General features: G+C 38.7%; 2 protein-coding genes across 3 annotated transcripts in view; one reads left to right on the top strand and one right to left on the bottom strand.

Moving 5' to 3' along the window:
- N4BP2L1 (NEDD4 binding protein 2 like 1) overlaps positions 1-25,863 on the top strand; it is a 33,293-nt gene extending 7,430 nt beyond the window's left edge. The window contains exons 2-6 of one of the 2 annotated variants that reach the window (XR_014026270.1): positions 5,952-6,775; positions 9,337-9,378; positions 16,664-16,839; positions 23,090-23,252; positions 25,729-25,863. Coding sequence is in view for 1 of the 2 variants with exons in the window: in XM_081326571.1 (XP_081182697.1) it covers positions 269-357; positions 2,272-2,348; positions 5,952-6,126 (341 nt within the window). In the remaining variant the exon portion in view is untranslated. Of the gene's footprint in view, positions 1-268; positions 358-2,271; positions 2,349-5,951; positions 6,776-9,336; positions 9,379-16,663; positions 16,840-23,089; positions 23,253-25,728 lie in introns of those variants that run through there. The other variant, XM_081326571.1, reaches the window with a different exon arrangement.
- Positions 6,772-27,417, bottom strand: part of BRCA2 (BRCA2 DNA repair associated) — a gene marked incomplete at its 5' end in the record, with an annotated part of 50,343 nt that continues 29,697 nt past the window's right edge. The window contains 13 exons of the mRNA XM_081326566.1: positions 6,772-8,977; positions 9,314-9,451; positions 10,344-10,600; positions 11,563-11,701; positions 11,793-11,959; positions 12,619-12,820; positions 14,462-14,580; positions 16,042-16,186; positions 16,289-16,444; positions 21,769-22,126; positions 22,310-22,480; positions 23,050-23,237; positions 25,685-25,878. Of these exons, the coding sequence (XP_081182692.1) occupies positions 8,525-8,977; positions 9,314-9,451; positions 10,344-10,600; positions 11,563-11,701; positions 11,793-11,959; positions 12,619-12,820; positions 14,462-14,580; positions 16,042-16,186; positions 16,289-16,444; positions 21,769-22,126; positions 22,310-22,480; positions 23,050-23,237; positions 25,685-25,878 (2,687 nt within the window). The 3' untranslated portion in view covers positions 6,772-8,524. The remainder of the gene's footprint in view (positions 8,978-9,313; positions 9,452-10,343; positions 10,601-11,562; positions 11,702-11,792; positions 11,960-12,618; positions 12,821-14,461; positions 14,581-16,041; positions 16,187-16,288; positions 16,445-21,768; positions 22,127-22,309; positions 22,481-23,049; positions 23,238-25,684; positions 25,879-27,417) is intronic.

Here is a 27,417-nt window from a genome sequence, read left to right as displayed (position 1 = left end):
GTTTTAGTGTGTTCTTTTCTGTTTTAATCTGAAGATATGTCAAAAAATATGAAATATGCCTCTTGAAAGTCCTTTGCAAATTAAATCTCATACTTATTTGTAATGTAAATAGCCAATACTTCTGTTGCAGTTAAGCCCCCCAAAGAGGTTCTCCTAGCTTAGTGATTTGCAACCGTGGTACAGGCCCTGGAAATCTCAAGTTCTTTTGTTATCTGAAGTATTTAATATAATTATCTAGATAACTAAAAACCTGTACCTTATGTTACAGCACGTAAAGCTATGAAGAATGGGAAATCCCCAGTTATAATTGATAATACCAACATCCACGCTTGGGAAATGAAGCCATATGTGATAATGGTATGGAATATTGTGACCTCTTTGTAATTCTTAATAAGTGTAGGCTTAAAAGAAGCCTCTAACTGTGGTGATGAATTCTTAATTATTCTGTGTAAAGAAGTACTTCTTTTTAACTGTTTAGTGATATTGGTGACTATTAAAAATTAGATGCTGCCTGGCACATCAATTAAATAGAATCTTTGCCCTAGTAATAAAAATCACTTATGAATGTGATTCTCAAAAAAGTCAATCAATCTGCTAATTCCAGTTTCCACTCATTTTTTTAATATAGTTCTGACAGCACCTACAGTATCAACAGGTAACTGTTTCAATATTCCTAGCTCACAATTGTCTGTTTTGAGAGCAATTTACAGATAACTGCATGTCTAACCAGCTTTGCTTCTTTTCTTGAGAAGCAATATTTTTAAGTCCTTGATATAACTCATAGCAATGTTGGATTGCTATTTTGCTATGTTATTTATAATGCATTTATGATGAAAAGTCTTATAAAATTAATGGTGAGTAGTTAGCAAAATCATGAAAAATACTGAAATTTACTGAAAAAAACATTAGAAAAGTAGGAGTAATAGTTGTGCTTGAATAAATAATTTTGAGAAATAGAATAATAGAAGATGTGTGTGGATTAAGTCTCTTAAGAAGTCATGGAAAGAATTATTCATTGTAGTTGTTTTTGATAGATTACCACTCCACTGTTAAGCAAATTAAAGCAAAAAGGTTTTTTTTTTAAGTCAGTCTTCCATGCAGATTGCTTTTTGCAGGACCTCTTGTCTGCACTGTCTCTATTATGTTGTTGCAAAAAATGCTGCTGCTTAACTCTTGCATGAAGAGTAACATTGACATGGGAAAAACAACAAAAACTTAATAAAATCTGCACATAATTGTATCCTGAAGGTCGACTCAATTCAATCTCGCTCAGAAACACACACAGAATATCCATATCCATTGAAGTACATTCAAACATACGCCAAAATTCCCACTATGGCATTCATACTGATCTCTGTATTTACAGCCTAAGCTCCCAGCAACATTGGAAGTTAATCAGCTGTAGTATGCCTTGTCCTGCAGCAGAGTTTGTCATGGGTCTGCAATCCTGAATGATGTGCTTAAGTAACAGTAGATTTGATCTGGCACTCCTAATGTCAGTCCATCCAGTCAAAGCCAATAGCAGTAGATATATGACTAGATTAGTAAATCTGCTGACTTTACTAGCCTGGAAATAAATCCTGATTTATAAGCCACCAAGATCTAGTTTTTATGCTTGGAACAGCTATAATGCATGAGGCAATGCCTCTTAACAACTAACAATTTTTGTGAGATTGCCCATTTCATTTAGAATTTAGTACTCTCAAAATGATTGTTTCATGGATTGTCCTTTCAGGAAATCCTGGGTGAAGGAATTCAACTTGAATTAATCATTCCAAGAAAAAAGAATTAGGAGCCTTTCTGTATGCTCTAGATTCATGCCAAATAAGTCTTTTTAAAAAAGGTAAAGGTTCCCCTGCACATGTGTGCTAGTCGTTTCCGACTCTAGTCTTTTTAGATGCTCATAAAAGGGTGGGGAGGGTACCATCAGTCCTTTTTGAAAGTTAAATTTTGGATAGTGCAGATTAACATGCTTGAGAAGCAAGTACAACCTACTTAGCCAGGTCTGGTGCAGCTGTATGAGCTACTTTCATATAACATGCTGTTTTTAACTTTTATGTAGATTTTGGTGGCTTAGTGTGTGGTATGCAGTTTATTATTCAGTGTATTGGGTTTATTCAGTAATCAGGTTAAATGTGTTGTGCAAGTCAAACCTTTAGTATTTTTTTCTCCCTCACAGTAGAGAAAAATATGAAAAATACTGCTTAATAGATTAAAACATAATATTTTCTAAAATTGTAGCATGGTAACAATTTGTTTTTCTTTAATCAGGCACTTGAAAACAGATACAGAGTTCTATTTCGGGAGCCAGATACGCGTTGGAAGTTCCATGTTCGGGAATTAGCTCGGTACATTTTACAACCAAATTTAGAAAAACCAGGCAGATCATTGTAATCATTGATTGATTTGAATACTGATTTAGGCAAGAGCTGGGAGGCTGGTCCTGAGAAACAGCATATAGGAAAGTTGGCTTCTACTAGTCTAGTTGGAGACATCTAAATATTCCTCCTGCTTATGTACCAGAGTAGTGTAGTTTCTTGGATATATTGCAAAAATTGTGACCTTGAATCTATGATTGCTATGTCACTATTATATATCATGTGTCAGAAATGGAGTATGTATCCCATTTAAACATAATTTTCAGTGTTTGAAAATATCTTGTAAATATAGCAATCTACAAATAGCAGACGTTTGTATTTAAAAATAAACCTGCAGCAGTAATTAATAAAACATATAATGAGATTTGAATAGTAAGAAATCTGGGAAAAACTCAATGTTATTTTTGAATTGGTAATTATTTGGCAAGATTTCTGATGAAGTATGAGCTTATTAATGTTAATCTCTCTTAGACTCCTAACCATGAGAAAGTTAGGAGCAAAAGCTGCAACTGAGAAAGCATGATTTTTTTTCTTCTGTGTGAAATATCTCACACGAAGCATATCCAGAGCTTTATATTCATAGATTTGGAAGGAACTATTTAGGCCACCGAGGTCAACCCACTGCTCAGGGCAAGAATCTAAATTAAAACATTGCAATCTGAGGATTTCTATCTACTGAAGCAAATTTATTTTATTTTATTTTATTTATTTTATTAGATTTATATACCGCCCTTTCCCGAAGGACTCAGGGCGGTTTACAGGGTATTTAAAACAACCAGTACAAAAGTTAAAAACAAATTTAAAAAGATTAAATTATCCCTAAAATTAAAAAAACCCAGTTAAAAATTCTCAGCCTGGGCCGGAGAGCTCAAAGAGCCAGGTATTCAGGTCCCGGCGAAATGTGCGAAGGTCGGGGGCAGTCCTAAGCTCCACGGGCAGCTGGTTCCAGAGGGCAGGCACACCCACAGAGAAGGCCCTTCCCCTGGGTGTTATCCGCCGACAGTCTTTTATCGGCGGCACCCTGAGAAGACCCTCCCTGTGGGAGCGCACTGGACGAAGGGAGCTTGATGCTGGCAGCAGGTGTTCCCTCAGATATCCCGGACCCAAGCCATTCAGGGCTTTATAGGTCATCACCAGCACCTTGAATCTCACCCGGAGGGCAACCGGAAGCCAATGCAGCTCGCGGAGTAGAGGTGTTACATGGGAGTATCGGGAAACCCCCATCACAACTCGCGTGGCCGCATTCTGCACCAGCTGAAGCCTCCGAGTGGTCCTCAAGGGCAGCCCCATGTAGAGAGTGTTGCAGTAGTCTAGATGGGAGGTCACGAGCGCATGAGTGACTGTGCGTAGGGCATCTCGGTCCAGATAGGGTCGCAACTGGCACACCAGGCGAACCTGGGCAAAAGCCCCCCTGGTCACGGCTCCTATATGATCTTCAAAATTGAGCCGTGAATCCAGGAGGACGCCCAAGTTGCGAGCCCTATCAACGGGGGGTAACACCTTACCCCCCATCGTTAAAGGTGGAATAGTCTAGTTAACCCAAGATGCCGATATGCACAGCCACTCAGTCTTGGCAGGATTGAGACGAAGCCTGTTTCTCCCCATCCAGACCTGGACCGCCTCCAGGCAACGGGACATCACGGCGAGGGCATTGCTGGGTTGGTTCAGGGTGGAGAAAAAAAGTTGGGTATCATCAGCGTACTGATGATACCCCACCCCGAAACCACGAATGATCTCACCCAGCGGCTTCATGTAGATGTTGAACAGGAGGGGAGAGAGAACTGACCCCTGAGGAACTCCACAAACGAGAGGCCTCGGGGTGGATCTCTGCCCTCCAGTCAACACCGACTGCAAGCGGCCCAGGAGATAGGAGAACCACCGTAAAATAGTGCCTCCCACTCCCAAACCCCTGAGACGCTGCAGAAGGATACCATGGTCGATGGTATCGAAAGCCGCTGAGAGATCTAATAGGACTAGGACAGAGGAGCAACCCGTCCCGAGCCCCCCAGAGATCATTCACCAGCGTGACCAATGCCGTCTCCGTGCTGTGCCTGGGCCTGAAACCCGATTGGTACGGGTCAAGATAATCAGTTTCCTCCAGGAACAGAGGAAGCTGATGCGCCACCACACCCTCAACAACCTTCGCCAGAAAGCGAAGGTTGGAGACTGGACGATAGTTATTTAAAACAGCCGGGTCCAGGACAGGCTTTTTGAGGAGGGGTCTCACCACCGCCTCCTTCAAGGCGGCGGGAAAGACACCCTCCTTCAAAGAAGCAGTTATTACTGCCTGGAACCAGCCTCGTGTCCCCTCCCGAGCCGCATAAACCATCCAGGAGGGGCACGGATCCAATAAACAGGTGGTGGAGCTCAGCCTTCCCATGATCCTGTCCACATCAGGGGAAACAGGATCGAACTCAGTCCAGATAACATGCTCAAGACTGTCCGATTCCTCCACGTCAGACTCCGCCCAGTCAGAGTGCAAGCCGGCCCGGATCTGAGCGATTTTGTCCGTCAGATGATGACTAAACTCCTCGGCCCGTCCCTGTAAGGGATCCTCCCTCACCTCCTGGTTAAGAAGGGAGCAAGTCACCCTAAACAGGGCGGCCGGGCGATTATCTGCGGACGCGATGAGGGCGGCGAAGTAATTAGCCCTCGCCGTCCTCATCGCAGCAAGATAAGACCTTATAAAGATTCTTAGCTGCAATCGGTCAGATTCGGAATGGCTCCAACCGCTCTCTAGACCCCATTTCCGACGCTTCATCTCCCGGAGCTCCGCAGAAAACCATGGAGTCCAACGGGATCTGCGCCGGGTCAAATCACATCACTTCCCTTGGTTCCACTGCTGAACCAATTTTACTACCTAGAATTTTTGCCCAAGATTCATCTGGAATTGCCTTTGTATAATTTAAATCCATTATTTATCTTTTATCCTATAAAATGATTGAGAATGGGTCTATTTTTCTCTAGTATGTTTTTAATTTGGGGTTGTTTCCTATAGCCAATTATCACTTGATGTGTTCATGTTTTTCTTCTTAAAATAACAAAAATGTTAAAAGTTCATAGATAGTCAGATAACTCTCTTCCTTTCTTTAGTAGATCAATTTTGATTCTGCTTGTACTGAACGTATTAAATTGCTTAGGGGCTTGATGTAACAACTAGTTCTTTTCTTTCACTCTAGTCAGCATCCCATTCTTACTAAAAATACAATTGAGTTTTTAATTTGCAGCCTTTTTCTTTCTTCTGTGATTCTGGGGAGTCCTCTGCTGAAAAGCACCCTGTTCTCTTGCTTCTCAATGGTCAGTTTGATCACATAGGTGTTGGATACAGTTGTATTCAACATTAGAGGGAGTGATTCTATTATCTCTTAATCAGCATATAATCATATAATCTCAACCATACCCATATACACATTTAATGGACTAACTCCTTTGACTGTACATACAGGAAATTTGCCTTCTGAATCTATGTATGAGGTTCTATTTTTTTGAAAACCACGTACAAGGAAAATTGTAATGCATGGATTGGGGCAGTTAATATTCTCATGTTTTCCTTGACGTATTTTTATTTTATAGACGTAATCGTCATGGTGTTCCATTTGAGAAAATACAATGGATGAAAGACGAATATGAGCATGATGTTACTTTCCATACAGTGCTTCATTCTGAAGAACCAGCCAGATACTGCAATTCTGGACGTTATTCTCGTCTGAATTCAGCGTTTTCCAACAACAGAATGAATAGGTCATGAAACTGAAGGATTTTAATAGAAGACTTAGTGGGATTTTATAGATTCTGTCAATTAGTATATTGTTTTAGATTCCTAGTAATTTTCTATTTTTCTACTGAACTAAATAGGTCTTAACCCATTTAAGCTTGATGTTCCAGAATTCTTGCAGATTTTTAAGAAAATTATAGAAGAAATAATTTAAACATGAACCATAATCTGTTTTTTTCACATTTTTAGTTTATTTTCTACAATTGTTTTAAAACTAGGCATTATATTCACCCAAAAAATTAGAGGGTGGCACCTATTTAGGTCTACACGTCAGTCAAATACCATGTTGACTGTTGGCATTAAAATGCTAACTATGATATATGATATTTTCCAAATCCTCATACACTATCGAGCAATTCTGTGGTTGCAGCAGCCATAAATGTGCTGTATTTCTCACTAAGGCCAAAAATAGGACTCCAGTCAAATAGCAGAAACCTTTTCTATTTGCGCTTTACCAGTGTCCAAGTCTGACTGTGTTCAGTTTACCAGAAGGCTGAACCTTCAAGAGAACCAGAACCAAACATTTTATGAATGGGTGCGGATGAAGCTTTTGAGCTGCAGGATAAGGAAACTGTGAAGCCCAAACCGCCACCGATTTGTGAAATCCCCAGAAGTAGTACAGGTAAATTGTAATAGTTGTTAAGTAGTATATGCTGTAAGATCTTGTTTCTTAAGTCCGATAGATTGTCTTTCAGATTCTGTTTTTAAAATGTGTATCCATGGTATGTAGCTTCTTTTACTTTTCTGCTTTTTGATTTTCCCTTTAAAAAATCCTATTCAGTGCACTTTATTGTTCAAAGAGATGAGGTGCTTCATTAGACCTCTAATTTTGAATTCCTGGTTCTGATGGATTTTATATATCTGGTAGTAATTTGCTAAAAAAACCAGAGCAAAAGCACAACCTCAGTTGTTTATTTTTATTCTACAGAAATGATAATTTTGTAGACTTTGGTCTTTGTGAAACCAAAACATGCATTTCAAATTTCCTATTAAGTAATAACTACTTTAGATGTGAGTCAGAAACCAGCAAAAATGTTAAAAACTAAATAGTGGCTAAAACCAAAATATTGAAATTATTACCGCTGCTATCGATTGAAAGAATAATTTTTTTCTCCTTTTTAAAAACTTTTTCACTTTATAGCATAAACTGGATTCTTTTTCTCTTGATCTGGTTTCTATTAATTCTTTAAAAATTACCCAGAACATTCTATTATTTTTTAAACGTTCATTATACTTTAGGGAGACTATTCTACCAACAGGTTCCAATTTTAGGCACCCCAAGCACAATGAAATTTGTGAAGCATATCAAACAAGTAAGATGATATAATTAAATATGATAGGGATTCAGCATATCATTTTGCAATGCATTTAACTTTTATCATGGATATTATGTTTTATTATGAAATTTTGGCTATTTTATGCAAACACATATACAGATAATGATCATTGTATTCATACTTGGAAACTGCTTACTGTAATAGTTTTGTACTACTTTATAAAGATAGTTTAGTGTTCAGGGACATATTTGTCATTAGGCTTTAGAGATCACTGCAGTAATAATGTATCTTTTTGCAGAACTCAGTTCCTTGCAACAAAAAAATTATTTGTATTTATTTCCCCAGTGTTAGTGGAAGGATCCCTGAAAATATTTCTGAAATAAGTTATAGATCAGGTGATATCATTCTCATTTGTAAATATTAAAAGTTTAGGGATCATTTTCTTTTTTCCCCTTCTTTAGGGAAGAGGATAATTTGATGCTATTTTAATAGTCAAATTGATAAAACAATAAGGGCCGGTTTGTTCAATTTTGGGCATTAGTCCCTTTGACAATCTCTGATACATATAACACTGTTTAGAATAACTGTTTATAGAGCATCTTTATAGATGAAAGAAAAAACAAGAAAAATCAATTTTTTGCAACCTTTTTATCTATTCTTGTGTTAAGCCATTTGTGCAAAAGCTAACTTTGACATAAGATGCATTGAATATTTGGAAAACTTTAAATTTGAGATAAAAATTTGAAACTAATAACTTCTGATCCAGAAATGTACCTGTGGTTTATATATCAAGAATTTGCAACAGTTGTTCTTATTGAAATGTCTTAAAATGCTTGTTTTGAGCTAAAATGTGTAATAAAACAAATCTAAACATTTACAACGTTGAGAGTTTTAAAAGGTAATTCACATATTAAATACAAACCACATTAACAGTGACATTATTTTCTTTGCCTCTGTAACATTTCCTTTGCCATAATGAACTGTTAGTTTTGTTTTCTTTTGTAGGAATTAATTTTCCTTGGTATTACCCTGATGCATATGTGTGTGTTTTTTTTATTAGCAGGCTGGACAGAGTGATCAGCTTATTTGCAGCATCATGTACTGGATATCACATGTATAGTTTTACCCACTCCTTGCTCTTCTGAAAAATTACTTAAGAGGGCTTGGGTATTTATCATTGCAAGTTCCTCATCAGCAACAAAATTGCTTTCAGGAGCAAAATCAGTCCCATTTAACTTTACCTGTGGATATTTGTGGTTCTTACTTTCAGTTTTTTTAACTGATGTTTTGGTCTGGGTACAGGTGCTTCGAGGGGGCTGAAATGCTTTTTTTAGAGATGGTGAAATAAATGCACAGATTGGTTTCACAGGTGGAGGGGAAGGTACCCGACTGAGCAGGTCCATTGCCTTTCGTTTCTTATAGTTCTTTGGAGTTTCTTGAAGATCTAGTGTCACTTTTGCAGATCCAAGAGAAAAGGATGGTTTTATGTCTGACTTTCCAACGGTCAGAGGACTTTGATGTCTTAGTTCACTGTTGGGAATTGTAATCTTAAAAAGACAACAACAAATTATAAGCTACTTTTACTCACTAAAAACATTTGAACTAAATAATATGCCTTTCTCTTTAGATATGTATGCTTTTAAAATAACTCCCTTCAAAGCAATATTTGTCTCTACCAAATATTTAAATGAGTATAAGACAATAGTCCTGGTCTATATGCCCTGGAAATGTGTTTTAAACTCCTAGAATTTTCAGCAGTGACTATGTAGGATTATGAAATGCCTTAAAACATTTTAATTGCAATTCTTGATAGGAAGTCCAATTAACATAGAATAATTTACTTTTGAACACCATTTATAAAATTGTTCTTTTGATAAACTTACTGCTTGTTTATTTCCTGCATCAGATTTCCAGGGAGGATCCAAGCCACATTCTTTGGATAAATTAGGTAATTGCAAGGGATCTGATTTTAGCAAATTCATGATTTTGTATTCTGCATCTTTGCTAAAGCACCCATCTTTCTATAAGACAAAAACAATATTTTTCTATTATAATAACTATATTCTGGTAAAGTGTGGATAATATATTTAATTATTATTTAAGTCTATATGGTTATCCAATTGACATACAACTCTGGGGAGAGAACAACTTAAAAACAAAACAACAAAAAATGAAATAACACATATTTCAGGTGTTGTATCAATACATGTTTTATGAAATTATTTGAAGTATGCAACTAATACCTTATTTTTGAATGTCAGGAGTTACAGAACACATGTTTTTTAAATAATGAAATATAATCATCAATAATGGCAATTGGGACTAGAATTTCTGTTGCTAAATGCCGTGACTTTAGACCACCTCAGCATGTGACCTCATTGCTTAGTGACACAGTTTTCAGCACTTAGAATTGCTGTTATTAATCAAATCGTCATGGCCTTTTAAGTGAGGACCTCACACGATCACTATTTGCGAACTCCTGATGACTTTCCCATCATTTGTACTCGTGAAAAACTGACAAGAAAGTTGCAATTGGTGATCAGCTGACTGGGACACTGCAACACTGATATTGTGAGCTGGGCATCAAGCACCTAGATGTGACCTGCAGGCAAACTACAACCAACAAATACAAGGATCAGTCATAACTACCACTTGTTCAGCACTGTCATAAGTTTAAACAGTTGCTGAACAAGTGGTTGTTAAATGAAAACTTATCTGTAGTACTGTGCAGCATTTAGATTCATTTCCACAAGGGTTTTGGGAATGAAAAAGGTTGTAGAAAAGAAAAGAAAAAATGATGTGGACATTTATTGAATCAATTGTGGAATACAGTTTTAATCTGCATCACAAAAAAGTAATGTGTGCACTGTATGCACTGAATGTAAGCTGCTCTTTAGAAATAAGTAACTTTACCTCAATGGTATTTTTAAATTCTTTAAATATTTCTTGGAGATGGTTTTCCTTTGGGTTTGAAGAAAATGCAGAAAGCTCTCCAGCAAAAAGGGTGGGAATATCTGATTTAAATTCAGGTCGCCACTGAAGATTGGTTGCAGAGATGAATGCAGACGGAATGATTATATCTTCAATAGCAAGCTGCTTGAGATCTGTACAAATCTGGATTGCTATTATATTATGATGTTCATCTGACAAATACACCAATGTAGAAAAACCTATGTAAAAATGGAACATATAACTTATTGGATTTAACATTAAATTGTTCATGTTGGCCATCTTGGAAGTTCAAAATAAAAAAATCCTCTACTCCCAGCTACTACTGCGCAGCAGGAATGCAAAGGAAAAAAGAGTAATCAACAGGTCCTTTGATGCCAACTCTTCCCCTATACTGCATTCTGCCATTACCACCTAGTAATCCTACTGACCTGCCCTTTAACTCAGCTGTTCGTTAAGGCTCACCTTGTTTGTTTACGAATGGACTTAAGAAGCAAGTTGTTTCTGCCAAACCCATCAAATTAGTATTTTTTTAATTTCTACAAAATGGAAAACTCAATACCACAATTCCCACTAAAGAAAAGCAAATGCATTTCAAACAAAAACAATTGTGAAAATCAATACAATAACATCATAAATTTAAAAAGTAACCCCATTCTTTTTTTAAATGCATAATCCTACTGTGCTTAAATTTTCAGACATTATGAAACCCAATTTAAAGAAAGTAAACACAGGTCCATGGAATATCAGAAGCTTGGTATAGTGAAAGGGATACACCATTAAAATATTAGGATTTGTAGATGGATATCCTTGGTTTATATTGATGCAGGTCCATGATCATGTTAAAAATTTAACGGATTGGTTTATATGGTTTCTTTATGATTTCTGTTTTTAACTAGATCTAGAGTTTTAATTTGCAATAAATATATATTGCAATTAATTTATAACTTTAAAAGCCCAGTGATTTTTCACTATATATTACATTAACAAATTGAGTTAGAATGTATCCATTCTACCCAGGTCATGAGGTGAGTTATTTTATCACTTATGTAAAACTTCAAAGAATTTTTTATAACTTCTACATTTCAGTTTGGGAGGAAAAAATGATTTTAAAGATACCAATTTGGAACTTATATATAATTACTTATATATGTAATAAGTGTGATTACAATATGTAACATACCTGCTCTTTTTGTCATGCAAACTATATATCCCACCAAATCGACTTCAGAACAAGCTGGTCGGAAGGAGGGCTCCAGTAGTTTACCATATACCAGACATTCTCTTGGTCTGTAAACTTGTAATAGACTTTCTTGAGAAACCTAATAGCATTATGGATAATAATATTATGAAAATTACATAAAACATGTAACTTAAGTAGCTCACTTTAAGTCTTACTTAAAGAACACTTACTGGCAGTTGTAGATACTGGGTTTTCTTGGTAGCTGTTAACTGTATATTGTTGGTTTTCAACTTGCCTTTCGAGTGAGATGCAGATAAATATAAAATTCTATATCGGCCTCCTTCCTTTAAGAGGTCACAAACATCTGAGGATGGACGCCAGATGTTCAGTATAACTTCTAAGATTAGAATTAAAAATACAGATTGTATTTCGACAACAATATGGTGCATCTTTTTAAAAATTATCCTTGCTGGTCATTGTCCATACAGGTAGTCCGTAACTTAAAACCATTTGTTTAGCAACCATTATGCTGGTTATGATGGCACTGAAAAATGACTTGCCTAACTATTAGTGTCTTCATGATTATGTGGTCAAAATCTGAGTAATTGACAACTGGCATTTATTTATGACAGCTGAAGCATCCCAGAGTCACACAATCTCCATTTGTAACTTTCTTAGCTGGCTTCCGACAAGCAAAGTCATTGGGAAAAGCCAGATTTGTTCAATGACCATATGATTCATTAAAAAACTGTGGCAAAAAGGTCATAAAATCAAGTACATCTTGTGTAGTAATGGAAGTTCTGGTCCCAATTGAGGTCGTAAGTTGAGGCCTACTTGTATTTCATTGTTAAACAAAAACTACACATATCGATTCATATCTATGCTACAGAAGAACATTTACTTTTAGAAATGTTACTGTTTGAATAGTCTACAATTAATGCATCAAGGGATGGCATACAGTGAATTCAAATAGGTTATATGAATAAAGCATTGCTTAGATACTATATTACATATATTTAAGCAATCCCTTTCAGAGTGGATTAGGATCGTATTTACCTTTTGAGTTTTCTTTTGTCCCATAATCTACAATTTGTAGTTTGATTATGGTGGATACATCCCTTCTGCAGGGGCTGTTTTTTTCTTGCTCAGCAGATTCCACAGCTTTCCTGAATTCTGCTTCTATCTGGGCTTGCCTTTTATCATTGACCATCTGTCTGTGACTATTCAAGGCTTTTAATTGCTCTTCACTGAAAAAACCCTGCAATAAACAGTGGTAAATCTGAAACAGCTGCATATATCTTAACAAAAAAAAAAAAAGAAAATAAACCTCATTTATATTATAATATGGAATATTAAATATATGAATATGTTTGGCTATCAAATGTAATTTTTTTCCAGTTTAATCATTGACATGTCTGTTTAGATATAGGTAGAATCAGAATCAAAAACAACTATTTGCCTATCAGTTTCAATTTCCTATTCAGTGAAAGAATCCAAATTAAAGTATCCTTGGGAGTCTATTTTTTCACCTTCCTATTGTAACCAGTTCAGTGTTAATCCCGTTTCTAAAAACACCAAAGAATAAAGTGGTCATGCTATAAATTGTTAAAATTTTATATTTTATAATGTTTGTATACAGATACTGAACTTTTTTTTTGTAAAAAATGTCATACATAATCTGATTTAAACACACATCACATTTTTAATTCTACTTGGTCTACCTGTCCTATATTCTTGAACAGGGCCGGAAAGGGACAGGCAAAGAGCCAGATATGGCCCACTGGACATAAAATAATGAGGTCTACTCTTAAAGTAAGACTGATTAACACAAATGGAATGATTTGCAAAAACTATTGCTGCTACTGTATCACTTACTTATTAATTATATTGTCAGCTATTGAAGTCCCTTATTAGATTAGTATGAAACCATACAAACAGAATGATAGCCACAGATATTAAAACCCAAATCATCAAAACATAGAAGCCTGTTTAAAAAAACATAATTTGGAGACACTTTAAAAACCCAACAAGGAGATAAATTACCTCAACTCAGTAAGCAGTACATTCTAAAACCAGGAGTAGCTAGAGAGAAAAATCAAGCCCAAGTCATTGTGATATGTGATCCAAAGCCTACGAAGGTTTAAAGATAATACCAATATTTTGTACTGAATTTAATAGATCATTTTAATTGTTACTGAACACCCTATTATACTTGGGTTCAGTTGTGGCATTCAACCATAAATCATGGTTCATAAACTATGTTAGGAGTCAAAGAATACAAATCATTAATAGCAAAGGTTTAGGGGGGAAATGTAATAAGGGAGTTCTTGATTTTAAAGGAAAGTGATCTACCGTATTTTGGACCTGGACTTTAAAAAAAACATTAAGAAATTCAGGGCAATGGTGAAAGTGGGATCTCTTAGGAGGAGTTCAAGAGGAGAGTTCCTAAAGGGGATATTGAAAGCACAAACAGACCAGTCAGTCTGACATCAGTATATAGGATATGTTAATATCTGAGGTGCTTTAGTGTGGATTTCTGCACTAAGCAAGGGGTTGAAATTAAATGGCTGCTTCAAACTATGAATCTAAGCCCCCAAACATTTTGGTGTAGCTGACGAACTTTTAGTTATATACTTGTCCTCATTAAATTTCCCAATATTTGTAAGAATGGTTGGAATGAAGCTCCTTTAAAATATTAAGTGAAATTTCTTTCATAGAATTTTCACCATTTCTTCTTTGGGGGGGGGAGGGGAGGGTTCATTCTGTCTTCCTGCTTCTTCCCAACTGTGCCTCCTTTGTTTTATCCAGTTTACTTATTTTGCTTTTTTTGTTTTAAACTGGAGCCCTCTGGCAAAAAGGCAAAAATGACTATTTCGAGCATTGTTTTAAAAAAACTTACCTCCATATAAGATGGATCAGCAGAATTAATAATTGCTTCATAAAGCTCTTCACCATCTTGTAGAGCACATATCTGTTGCCTTGTTAGAGCATGAGATCGCAGTATTCTTTTGCCTTTATCTGTTTTTAAAAATTAACATGTCTCAAATAACTATCGCCGAGAATGCCTAGTTAACAGTAATCAAATAGAACAACTGAGCGTAAGTTGGTTAGTAAGCTTTTGAAAAGAATTTGAAACAAATCATAATAGATTACAAGGAGGTACCACCAATTAATTAAAAATTATCCTTCCAAATAACATTTTTGTTGTTTCTAAAAACAAAAATATATTTACTGTCTTGTGTTTATAACATCATTTAAAAAGATACCCAAAGAAGAACCAAACAGGATGACCCTATTTTTTTAAAAAACTATTTAAAGATCAAGAATTGGCAGCAGGCGTACCAATTTTGAATATAGCAACACTACTGAGAACATTCTCTCCACTGTCTTTTTGATCTTCTGTAACCATTGTCTGTAACTCTTGATATCAATTCAGTCAAAACAAGAAGATATCTTCTTTGGCAAGTGGCTAAGTGCTCAAAGAAGGAAGAAGTCAAACAACACAGTCCAAACTCAAGTGTTCACTCCATGTGTGGCTCACTCTTTCTCCCTGCAAAAACAGAAAGTCTGACCTCCTAATTTGTATCCTATAAACCTGTGTTACTTAGTACTTCAACTCATCAGAAGGCTGATAACATATTTCCGCATCAAAATCAATTTAGAACTTCAGTGGCACAGTTTTCAATCTAATTTGAAATAATAACAGCATGGTGGCAGATTACTGTGTTCATAAACACAGTAGTAAACCCTATCAAACACAGCAGTTAGCTCTATATATGGAAGCTTGGTTTGAACACTGCATACAGCAGAAACAAAGATGGTGTGCTTTAGTAGGCTTAAATAGAAAATAAATGATTCCTTATGATATTGCCTCATATTTCACCATAGATAGGGCAATCTGTAGATTATTTATTGAATATATGAGGGTGATTCTTATTTAAATGACTAAGTATATAGGAGGTGATCTGCTAATGTTCTAAACTAGGCATAAATTACTTAATGTAATGAATTGTAAGTCTGGTTTATAGGTAAGACAGAATTATTGTTTTGGAGTGAAAAGTACCCAGAGGAAACAATTTCTAAAGGAGAAACTTACATAAGAATTACTTACTTAAAATCTGATACTTTTTAACTGCTATTAGTATCAAACATTATTACATGAGTCAAGTAATATTGCTTTATAATATTCAGGCATATAGTAAGAATGAATACAAAGTAATTGTTCTAGAAACTACATTCCAAGATATTTCTATACTTAAGAAAATATGCAAATTTTTCAAAACCTAAAAATTTCAGGAACTCAATTCTGTTTAAAGGGCTGGAATCTATAGACAAGAAAAGAGATATCAGTACAGTTTTCTAAATAGTTCTGTGATGCACAAAAGTTAAACAGAGAACAGATATTTCTCTATAAATAGACATTTTTCTTTTATGTGCAAAATAACATTCTAAAAACAAAAATATAGATGTCTATTTTACCATCATTCTTTTCAAATTCCGCTTGTACTTTTGCCAACAATGCTTCTAATATTTTCTGTCGATTTGCAGCAAATTTTGTAGCTTCTCTTTGTTCTGCCCGATTGTTACGAAACACACAGGACCCTTTTGATACTTTTTCCATCCACTGAAATAAATATTGGTTGAAAATTAGGACACACATTTGAATTAAGATATATTTCTCAAATCCCAGTAATTATGTATATTGAAGACTAATATACTAAATTACCTGCATAGGGTAAATCCTTTGAACAATGACATCAATGCAACCAACAGTCCCACCGTCACTAAACAATGAGGATAAAGGCAAAGAGAACGGCTGAGGATCACAAAGATATCCTAATTTGGCATACCATCGAGCACGTCGAGTACTGTTAGCTGTAATCTAAAATAAAATAAATATATATTTCAGAACATATTCTTGTAATGTAGCCTGGTAGTCATGTAGATGTTTAAATATATAGCACAACATCTAGTTATAGAGCAAATGGTAACTTCAGAGGAAGGGAAAAAATATATTTAACAATTGTAAGTGCAGTAAAAATGGCCTATACCACTCATTTTTAAATTGTGTACATTTTATTTATTTACTTAATGTCTACAGCTGCCCTTCTCAACAAGTGACTCTGATTTTGCTGAAGACACTTAGCAGGGTGGCTATGTGAACTGGACAGAGGATGTTGCCATCTGTCCCTTGTAATGGACAGATCCCTATCTAGTGACCCTGGAATTGACCCCTTCTTTGCAAGGAAGTAGCCTTATTGGATCAGGCTGGTCCAGGTACCTATTAGATTTTATTTGGTTTCCAAAAAAGCTTAGTTTTTTCCCCAGGATTTCACTACACAATTAAATCAAAGCCTCTTAATTTGTTAATCCTTCCAGGGAGGGTGCATGTAGGTGGATCCTAGTAGTGATAAAAATGTTTCTGCAAGTTCTGAAAGATGCAGGTGCACCTGCTATTCAAGAGACCATTCTTTGGCCCAGCTAATCTGGACAATTTTTATCCGGTCTCCAACCTTCAGAGAAGGTTCCTAAGGTGGTGTTCAGCCTCCAGTTTCAGAGGATCCTGGAGGAAGAATATCTGTACTCCTGGGATTTAGAACTGGGTAAGTGCGGAGGTGATTTTTGGTGTACTGGTCAATTATCTAGGCAAATTCAGGATGGGGTAGTGCATTCATCCTGGCTCTCCTTAATGTCTTATGAGTCTTCAATACATCAACTATGATAGCCTTCTGAGCCAGTTTAGGGAACTGGGAATGTGGGACCAATTCTAGACAGTATTGTGGGGAAGGAGAATGGGTGTTCTGTACCAGCCTGCTACCGGCCCTGCAGATAAGGCAGGGACAACCCCTTTTACAAGAAGGCAAGAGGCTGGAACTAAGCCTGCCAAATTTATTAACATAAAAACATAAACAGAGCAAAGAGAGCAAACACGAACCATGAAACAGGAACTATTCAAACGGTTGCCTTCAGCAAACCAGCCCTCCCACACATTTCCCTTTTATACAGTTCAGGGCGTGGCTTCTCTCTGCCTCTTTCCGAGGTGCCCCATTGCCTTCCTCTGTTTACTCCTGATTGACTGCCTCCTGTGTCGGGCGTCCTTGAACAGGGCCAGCTGTGGGTCATCTTCATCCACGCTGTCAGGCTCACACAGCTGGGTCTGCGTCGTGACCAGGTGGGAGGGGCCTGGCTGAGGGCTCTCATCAGCAAGCTCTCCAACCCCCTCAGCAACCTCTCCAACACCCCCCTCCTCCTCCTCTGAATCATCCGACCCAAATGCCGAACCCACAGGCTGACCCTGAATCACAACAATGGGTGAGTCCTAAATCTGTTTTGCAGGGTGCTTCAGACCTCTACCTGTGTGAGGATATCTGTTGGTATGGATGAAGTATCATCAATATACGCTGATGATTCACAATTTACATTTCAGCCTCTGGCTGTCCCAAGTGAAGCTGTCAAGATTCTGTCCCAACTGCTGGAGACTGAAGTTCTGGATGGGGAAGAACAGGTTGCAACTCAGTCTACCATGACTGAATGGCAACGCGTTTTGTATCTCCTGGATTTGGGAAGCATAATGTTTTCATTTTGGGTTCAGGTCATTCAGGTCGTCATTCAAACTAGTTTCAGTTCCCTATTCAGACAATTCTTTCTTGTGCATCAGCTTCATCCATTCCTAGGAAGAGGACTTGCTTATGATTACTGACACTTTGGTCACCCCCCAACTGGATTGCTTGAATGTGCTCTACATGGAGCTGCCCCGAAGACCATCCAGCTTTAGTTGGTTTAGAATGCAGCAACATGGGTAACTTATAATTGTTCTGTTCCAGCCTACGACCGTCCCAGTTTGCTTCAAGGACAACCCCTTTTTTCTTTTTAAATCAATAGGCTGGAAATTTATTTACAGTTCCAAATAATAGTCTTTCAAACAAAAAAGCAGCAGAATATTTTCCTTAACAAGAATAAATGATTCAAACCTCAAACAAGAGTCAAACAGGAAGATTAGCAAGAACAGACCAGGATTTTCTTTTCTCATTGGCAACCAGCACCACCCACACCTTCCCCTTTTATTAACAGCCCCAAGGCGTGGCTTCTCAATGCCTTCTCCTTTTTGCTGAGTTACTTCATAGACTTCCTCTGGTCTGCTCTGCTCAACTGCCTTCTGCTTCTAGCGTCTCAGCTGTGACTCCTCTGAGTCTGAACCCTCCTCACACATCTGAGCCTCATAATGAACACGACTGGAGGGGCCCGGCTTTTCCTCTGAGAATCCTGTAATGCATCAGCGCCTCCCTCCGACACCGAAGGCTCTCCAAACCCCTCCTCTTCCTCCTCCTCAGATCCCAAAGACTCAGCTGCTGGGAGCACAGGCTGACACGGAATCACAACAATAATGACCATGTGACATAACTGATATTAGTGCCTAATAGACCTATGAGTGCAATACAAGATACTAATTATCGCCTTTAAAGTTCTACATAACAAAAGACCTGGTTAATTTCTGGACCACTTTCTTCCAAGAACATCTGCCTGCCCCATATATTCTCATAGGAAGGACATGCTCCAGTTTCCCTTCAAATATTATCATCTTATGGCACCTAGATAGTATGCCTTCTCAATGGCTCTCTGGAATGACTTTCCCCAATACAGAAGTCTCCCCAACTCTGCTTGCATTTCAAAAAGCTAGTGGTTAGAATATATTATTGCAGGCTAATTCTGCTGACTGCCAGCAGTTCAATCCTGACTGGCTCAAGGTTGACTCAGCCTTCCATCCTTCCAAGGTCAGTAACATGAGGACCGAAATGGTTGGGGCCAATATGCTGATTCTGCTCAGAGAGGGTTGTAAAGCACTATGAAGTAGTATGTAAGTCTAAGTGCTATCGCTAGTTTACTCCCTTAGGCATTTGGGTCTAATCAAATGAGTACTCTTTGGATGTAGATTTATCATGTTTGGTTGACATTTTATATATTGGGTTGTTTTTTAATACTATAGTTCCCCGATTGCTTTTATTCTGCACAATTAACATTTTTAATTAAATGGCCCTATTCATAATTAAGTATTTGTAAGCAACTCAAATTATAGACACATACATATATTGCAGAGAAAGAGAGAGAGAGGGAGGGAGGGGGAGAGATGTGATTCCTCACCAGCCAGTGGATCCGGCAGCTGAGTCTGAGGAATCGGATGAGGAGGAGGGGGCCTGGAGTGACAAGAGTCAGAGGAAGGCTCTGAGGAGCTCCAAGACTTACGGTCAGACAAGGAGCCTGGCCCCTCTATTCGCGCTCAGGCTGAGACACAGCTGTGCTGGGAGCCTGAGTTGGACAGTGATGAAGAACAACCCCGGATGCATGAATGCGCAGGCAAGAGAAGCGAGTGGGACGGAGGAATGCAGGTAGCGTAGGCAGGCCAAGTCAGCGACAGAGACCCCACCAGGTCTACTTCAGCCCTTGCCAACACCTGAAAGACCCTGGGGGGCAGTTCCATGGACTTCATGACGGACTTGCCCTTGTCTTCTGGCTTCACGACGGTGTTTGTGGTGGTGGTCATGCTGATCAAGATGGCACATCCTTACCGTGGCTTGCCATCATTCGCATGTTCATCCAGCAGTTTTTCTGGCTGCACAGCCTCCCTGATAAGGGTCGTTTCAGATAGAGGGGCTCAATTTAAGGCCCGTTTCTGGAAGTGGTTGATGAAGGCCCTAGATGTAAAAATCTGCCTATCGTCAGTGCAGCATCCACAAACTGATGGCAGGACTGAGAAAGTAATCAGAACCCTAGAACAATACCTACGCTGTTATGTGAATCAGCAACAGGACAATTGGGTGGACTATTTTGCGTTGGTTGAGTTTGCGTTTAACAACTCACAGCACACCTCCACATATATGGCACCATTCCTGGCCAATGTGGAGTATCATCCTTGGCTTTTTCCCGGCTCACAGCTTGACTCGCCAGTTCCCGCAGCTAACGAATATTGACTTAGTTATGGGCTATCCATCAAATGGTGCAGCAACAATTAGATAAGGCCAAGGCGGATTACAAGAAGGTTGCTGATCGGTCGAGGCGAGATATGCCTACATGGTGGGAGATCAGGTGTGGCTGTCAACCAGGAACCTGCTATCAAACCAGCCTGCCAAGAAACTAGACCACTGGTACCTAGGACTGTTCCCTATCAAAGCTGTCATCAACCCAGTCACTTATCGGTTAACTTTGCCACAGTCATTACGGGTACATCTGGTTCTTTTACCGGTCTCTGTTGGTCCCAGAACAACCGGCATGTCCTGCATGAGCAGAACAACCCCCACTGGAACAACATGACGGAGACAGCGCTCCCTAGTATGGTGAGGTTACCAGTATTTGAGACTCCCATTGTCTGAAAGGCCAATTTCAGTATTTGATTGAATGGAAGGGCTATGGAACGGACTTCACCTGAGAGGATGCGACCACCATCCATACTCCTGCCTTGGTGATGGTATTCCACGAACAGTTCCCTTCGCGACCACATCAGGCCTGGCAGACCCGGGGGAAGGGTCCTGCAGTGCAGGATAGTGTTGTGATTCCTCACCAGCCAGTGGATCCAGCAGCTGAGTCTGAGGAATCAGATGAGGAGGGGCCTTGAGTGACATTAGTTAGAGGAAGGCTCTGAGGAGCTCCAAGACTTATGGTCGAACGAGAAGCCTGGCCCCTCTACTTTCACTCAAGCTGAGACACAGCTATGCTGGGAGCCTGAGTTGGCCAGTGATGAAGAACAGCTGGGACAAATCCTGGATGCACAAATACACAGGCAAGAGAAGCGAGTAGGACAGAGGAATGCAATGGGGTGGCTCCAAAGGCAAAGGAGAAGGCATTAGGAAGCCACGCCTTGGCTGAATTATAAAAGGGAAGGTGTGGTTGCCAAAGGATCGTGTTTCTGTGGACTGTGTTTGTTTGCTTTGGACACTGACTCAGGTCTGTGAGAATAAAAGTGGTTGGTTTTGTCTTACGGTTCCTGCCTGTTTCTTGGAAGAGGGGTTTTTCCTTGTGAGCATAACAAGGACTCATGTAGGTTGCGACAGAACAGAGAGAGAGAGGGAGCTACCTGACCTGGAGACCTACAACTCTGAAAGGAAAATACACAAAGAAGAGACAACTATGCAGAAATGTTTATCATTGCCCATTTCTACAACAATATATAAAAGTCATCTTGAAATACAATCATAGCACATGTTATAAATGTACCTTTAGCATCAGAGATTCTGGTGCTTCTAAAGGGGTGCTTGCATCCTGAGATCCCACAAGTTCTGCTCCATGTACAACAATTTTCTGGCCAACTGACAGTTTCTGCTTAGATAACAGTGATTGAAGAGGTGGATCCAAGACAGTCCTAATTCCATACCAACCATCTGTAACTTCAATGATTGCCACTTCTTTTTTATTATCCTCAGTGGTGCTTTTACTGTCAGCAATGTGAGGCATGTTTGTGCTAAATGATATAATTTTAGAGATGCACAGTATGATTGTTTTTCCAGCAACATCATCTCTTTCTGTTATTTTTTTGATGGCTGATCGTTGACTTTTATCGACTTCTATATCATACCTTTAAAAAAATTGAACAAATATTTTCAAACTGAATTTGGATGTTTTTGAGAAGCAATTGATTTGCTAAGTAGTAGTACTTAATTTAATGAGCAAACAACAGACTCAGAGTGGTAATTAAGGCTGTACAGACACAGGTAAAATTCAGAAGAGTCATTTTGACAAATCTTTATCTTTACTCTACCTGTACTTTAGCTGAAGAAGTACTCCTTCTGGTGTCAAACATTTACTGGCAAAGGCTTGTGGAAATGCAACCTCCATAGCTGCCAGTTTCCATATAATCCACTTATAATGGTTATACACCCAAGCTTTGGAAATTAGATTGGGATCTACACCTGGCGTGTCGCACAAAGCCCTGCACAAAATTATCAGAAAATTTATCAACCTATTAAGAAGATAAAGCCTGAGTTTCAACATAGAAAAGACAACAACTATCATAATTCAACTTTTAAATATGTGTTTTGAAAAGAGTGATAAATAAAAACATAGCCTAGACTCCTAGTGGTATAGAAGCTAAGGAATGTCCTGTAGAGATACTTTGTGTTACCTCCTGCATTAATACTTTTCACATTTAAGTTCTAAATCACTACAGGCATCTACACATATTTATCTTATAAAATTCTATATTTTAGTCAAAATACATGAGGTTCCTGGTATTACCTCATTCACATGACTAACATCTTTGCTTTTAACCAGGACTTTCTGTTGTTGTTTCTGGATTTATTATTAAATGTAAACAGTCCCTTAAATCTTATAGTTTTTCAGAGAGAATAACAAAAAACACATTTTTAATTTTAAGCAAATAGTTTCTGCATTGCCTAGGCACTGAGAAATATAAATCATTTTCTAGCATTAAAAGCATTAGTAATTCTAACATTTAATAACATATTACATACTCATAGATAAATATCCTGAACACCATACCAAAAGAATTCTTCTTTTCCGGCTTTTCCCTCATCATTAGGAATAATATAACCTCCATCAGCCAACTGTATTCCATGGTCTTCTAGAAAATATTTTCCACTGAAAAAATCCCGGATGAGAAATTGAAAATCTTCTGCATTTGTGCTATTAATTTTTATGCTTTGCCTGGAAACACCAAAAGCATACAACTGCAAGGATAAAAGGCAGGTAGAATATTTTAGTGTTATTGCATACATGCTCAATGTATATTAAAGAAATTATGAATATTTCTCAGTATGTTTTTCAAAACCAGAAATTCCAACTATAAATTCCAACTATTTAGTATCTATAGTACTATAATATTGAACTTTAGAGACAAAACTTTATAACTTCGTTGGCCACTTTAAAGTCATGTTAAAAAGGCAAAGAACAAAATAATCAGAAAACAAAAATTCAAAAAACATCAGATCTGTGGAATATAAGTAGCTTTGACTTCTTGATCTTTTTAGAGGATTTAGATGCATCTCAGAAACCTAATAGTAGTCATTCTCATCTTATGAAAGAATAGAAAATGACAAAAAAATCCAGTTGAGGCATTATGTTGATGGGTAAATAGTACTAAAACATTCATTTTCATGCATAGAAAATGTTCCTAGTCATATATGATAAATTATGTATTATTAATATAGGAACAAACTGCAGTTAGCCTTGGTTCATTCATTTTACCTTTTGTTTTTCTGCCAAGACAGGGAATTTAGAAACTTATATTTAAGTTCAGCATAATTGAATTTAATAGTTAAATCTGAATCAGGACAAAGCTGTAGTTAATATTTTAAATCTCCAAGTTCAGAACAAAATATATTATCATTAACAATAATTAATCAAGATTAATCAAAACTAGAAGCAAAAAATAATCTCAGAACTGTGAACAAAAAAGTTATTATTTGAAATTATCTAAGTTCAGAACAAAATATACGATCACCATATGTCATTAACAATAATCCAGATTAATCAAAATTAAAAGCAAATAGTGATCTCAGGCTGTGGATAAAAAAAAGAGAAACATACATCTGAAATCTGGGTATGTAACATTTTATAATTGTTAATATTATGTCAATACCAGATCAATATGCCACTGGATATATTAGGAATATTAATAAATGAAGAGGGAAAAAAGGAGAAAAAATGATGATGGGGAAATTGGTTACAAACATACATACTGTATGTACTGTAAATCTTACGTTTCAAAAACATTAAAAATAAGAAATTGAAAGATGTTAATAAAAGATTAAGGGAGAAAATGAAAGAAATATATACCATCTATGGCAATTAATTGATCAATGGCTCTAATAGGTATTATGTAAAAGTTTTGTTCTTGCTTTTTGTGCAAATAACCAAACTATAAAGTCCCCTCTATGACTGGACAAAATGAGCAAGTTTTGTTTTTCAGCTTCAGCACACAATAACTTATTACAGTATACCGTATTTTCCAGCGTATAAGACGACCCCCTACTTTTAAGAAGTTTTTCAAGGTTTTTTGTCTTATACGCCGGAAAATACTTACATGCCCTGCCCTCCCTGTCCGTCGCAGAGGAGGCGAAGGCCCGACTGGCCCCGCCGGCCCTCCCACTGCTCCCGCGCTTCTGCTGGCCCCCGAGACGCAGCGTTTCCCGGGCGGCAGGCAGCGCCGGAGGGCAGCCGCCACCCGCCACGGTCGGCGCCCCTCCTGCTTCCCCCCCCCCAGGCCTTGAACTTCTCCCATTCGGCGCAGGGCGGGGCAGCTCCGCCCGCAGCCTTTTTCATGTGCCGCTTCCCTCTCACCGTCGGCCGAGGCGCGCTCGGCCCGGGCTCCCGGTCCCTCTTCCCGACCGGCTTCCCGCCCTGCCCCTCATGGAGCTGGACTGGGCGTGCAGCCTCTCGGTGTGGCTGCTTTTCCTGGGCAGCCTGGCGGTGCGGCTCCTGCGCTCGGACCTGTTGCTGAGCTGGCGGCTGCTGCTGCGCGTGGGGCTGCTGCCCCTCAGCGCCGCGCTCACGGTGGCTGCCTGCTGGCTCGTCCCGGCCAGCACCGCCTGGCGGAAGCGCAGCGTCGGACGGGAGCAGGACTTCCCTGCCGGCTCCCGTCCGACGCTCTTAGGGAAGAGCGAGCCGTCCGGGAAGTCCTGCAAACGCACGCGCACGCAGGACTTCCCTGCCGGCTCCACGCTCTTCCCTATTGAGGCAGCAGCTGCCTCAAGAGCGAAGAGCATCGGACGGGAGTCAGCAGGGCAGTCCTGCACACGCGCGCACTCCCCAGCTGCTAAGGAGCAGCCGGGGAGTGTGCGCGTGCGCAGGACTGCCCTGCCGGCTCCCGCCAGACGCCACCCACTGATTTTCCGGCGTATAAGGCGACTGGGCATATAAGACGACCCCCCAACTTTTGAGAAGATTTTCAGGGGTTCAAAAGTCGTCTTATATGCAGGAAAATATGGTACCACTTTTAACCCACGAAAAAGCATGCATTTTCTAAAACAAGTTCCCAGATTTTCCAGACAAGATATAACTTTGGTAACTATAAACTTTGGTTTATAGATTTAATGTCTTAAGATTCCAAAGAGGTTGTATATGCACAGACAAAATAATTTATAATAATAAGTCTCTTAATAGATAGTATGCTTACCTGTTCATTGGAATAAAAGTCAGGCAATTTCTCTTTGACTGCAGCTTTTAAAGGAATTCTGCAAAGACCAGAAGACTTTTTCAGAAGGTACAGGCTGCCTGGTTGTGGATGAATTATTTGATCTTGTTTCTTTGAAATTCTCATTTGTTGCAGATTTCTGGCATACTGAAGATATGGTGTCATTTTTGTTATGTCTGCCAAAGTATTAATAAAGTCATGGCTATTTTAATTTAAAACAGAAATTACAAACTTGCCTAAGATAGCAACCCTGAATTCTAATTAGTGCAGATCACATATGGACCATCTGTGAACAATTATGAGAGATATATTGTCCTTTTTTCAGCATTAGTGCACCAACAAAACCAGTGTTGTTAGTGCCTATAGGATGTGTAACCTAGCCCAATAACAGTTTTCAAAAATTCTGAATATCAATATGCTATTTCTGTAATCTTTACTTATCAGTTACTTTGGTAAAAGTAACTCTGAGTTATCATGGTAAAAAAAGATCTTTAATAATTAATAGGAGAGATATCTTTGACTAGTATTATAAAATTTCAAAAAGAGTACATAAAATTGTATATAACTGCAATTCCCCAGTCTAGAAATGGCATTTATATAAAAAATAGGAAATGAAATGGTAAGATTATGAAGTCATAATAAATTATAACATTTGTGAATTTGATATCTATAACTTCTGTATATTTTCATAATTGAAAGTCTAATTGTTTCTAACATGTATCCTAACCTACAGTCTAAATTCTGGAGATGCAGTAGTTTAGATGCTACTTATTTTCATATGTGGTGGACTTGCAGAAATATAAAAGCTTTTTGGATTAAAATTTGGTGGAACATTCAAAAGATTTTAAAGAGAAAGATAAAGTTTTCTCCACAATTGTTTTTATTGGGTATTGTAGATTGTGATACTCAGTGCTTTTTTTGTATAAGAAAAAGGTGCCGGAACTCACACATGTCATACAACCCGCCTTACCTATCCTACAAGGTTCCATCCAAAAAAAGTGCCGGAACTCCGTTCTGAGCGTTCTATGAGAAAAAAAGCCCTGGTGATACTAAAGAAATTAATTTGATGTTGAACTTGATAACAGCAGCACGGTTACTGGTGGGACAATATTGGAAGGATAGTTTGCCTTCTATAGAATGGGTACTTAAGGTATCGAATCTTGCAGAAATGTCTAAGATTTCTGCTTACCGTATATACTTGAGTATAAGCCGAATTTTTCAGCCCACTTTTTGGGCTGAAAAATTCCACTTCGGCTTATACTCCAGTCAACAAAAAAACTTACCGAGGACTTGTGCGCGGCCGAGGCTTTGGTGCTTTCGGGATCGCCCGCACCTCTCCCAAGCCACCGCCGTCCGAGACCTGCCGAAGTTTGGGGAGGTTTGGGGAGGTGCGCGCGCACCTCCCCAAACTCCGCGCCTTGCCTGCCTGCTTCTTTCCGCAGCGGAAAGAAGCAGGCAGGCAGGGCGCGGAGGAACGGAGACTTGCCGACGTTTGGGGAGGTTTGGGCGCCTCCCCAAACCTCGGCAGGTCTCCGTTCCTCCGCGCAGACCTCCCGACGTTTGGGGAGGTTTGGGCGCCTCCCCAAACCTCGGCAGGTCTCCGTTCCTCCTGCCGACCTTTGGGGAGGTTTGGGCGCCTCCCCAAACCTCCCCAAACCTCGGCAGGTCTCCGTTCCTCCTGCCGACCTTTGGGGAGGTTTGGGCGCCTCCCCAAA

The sequence above is a fragment of the Vipera berus genome, assembly GCF_964194415.1.
Source record: "Vipera berus genome assembly, chromosome: 4".
Lineage (NCBI taxonomy): Eukaryota > Metazoa > Chordata > Lepidosauria > Squamata > Viperidae > Vipera > Vipera berus.
Note: the sequence above shows the minus strand (reverse complement) of the source record. Positions and strands in the feature narration are given on the sequence as shown.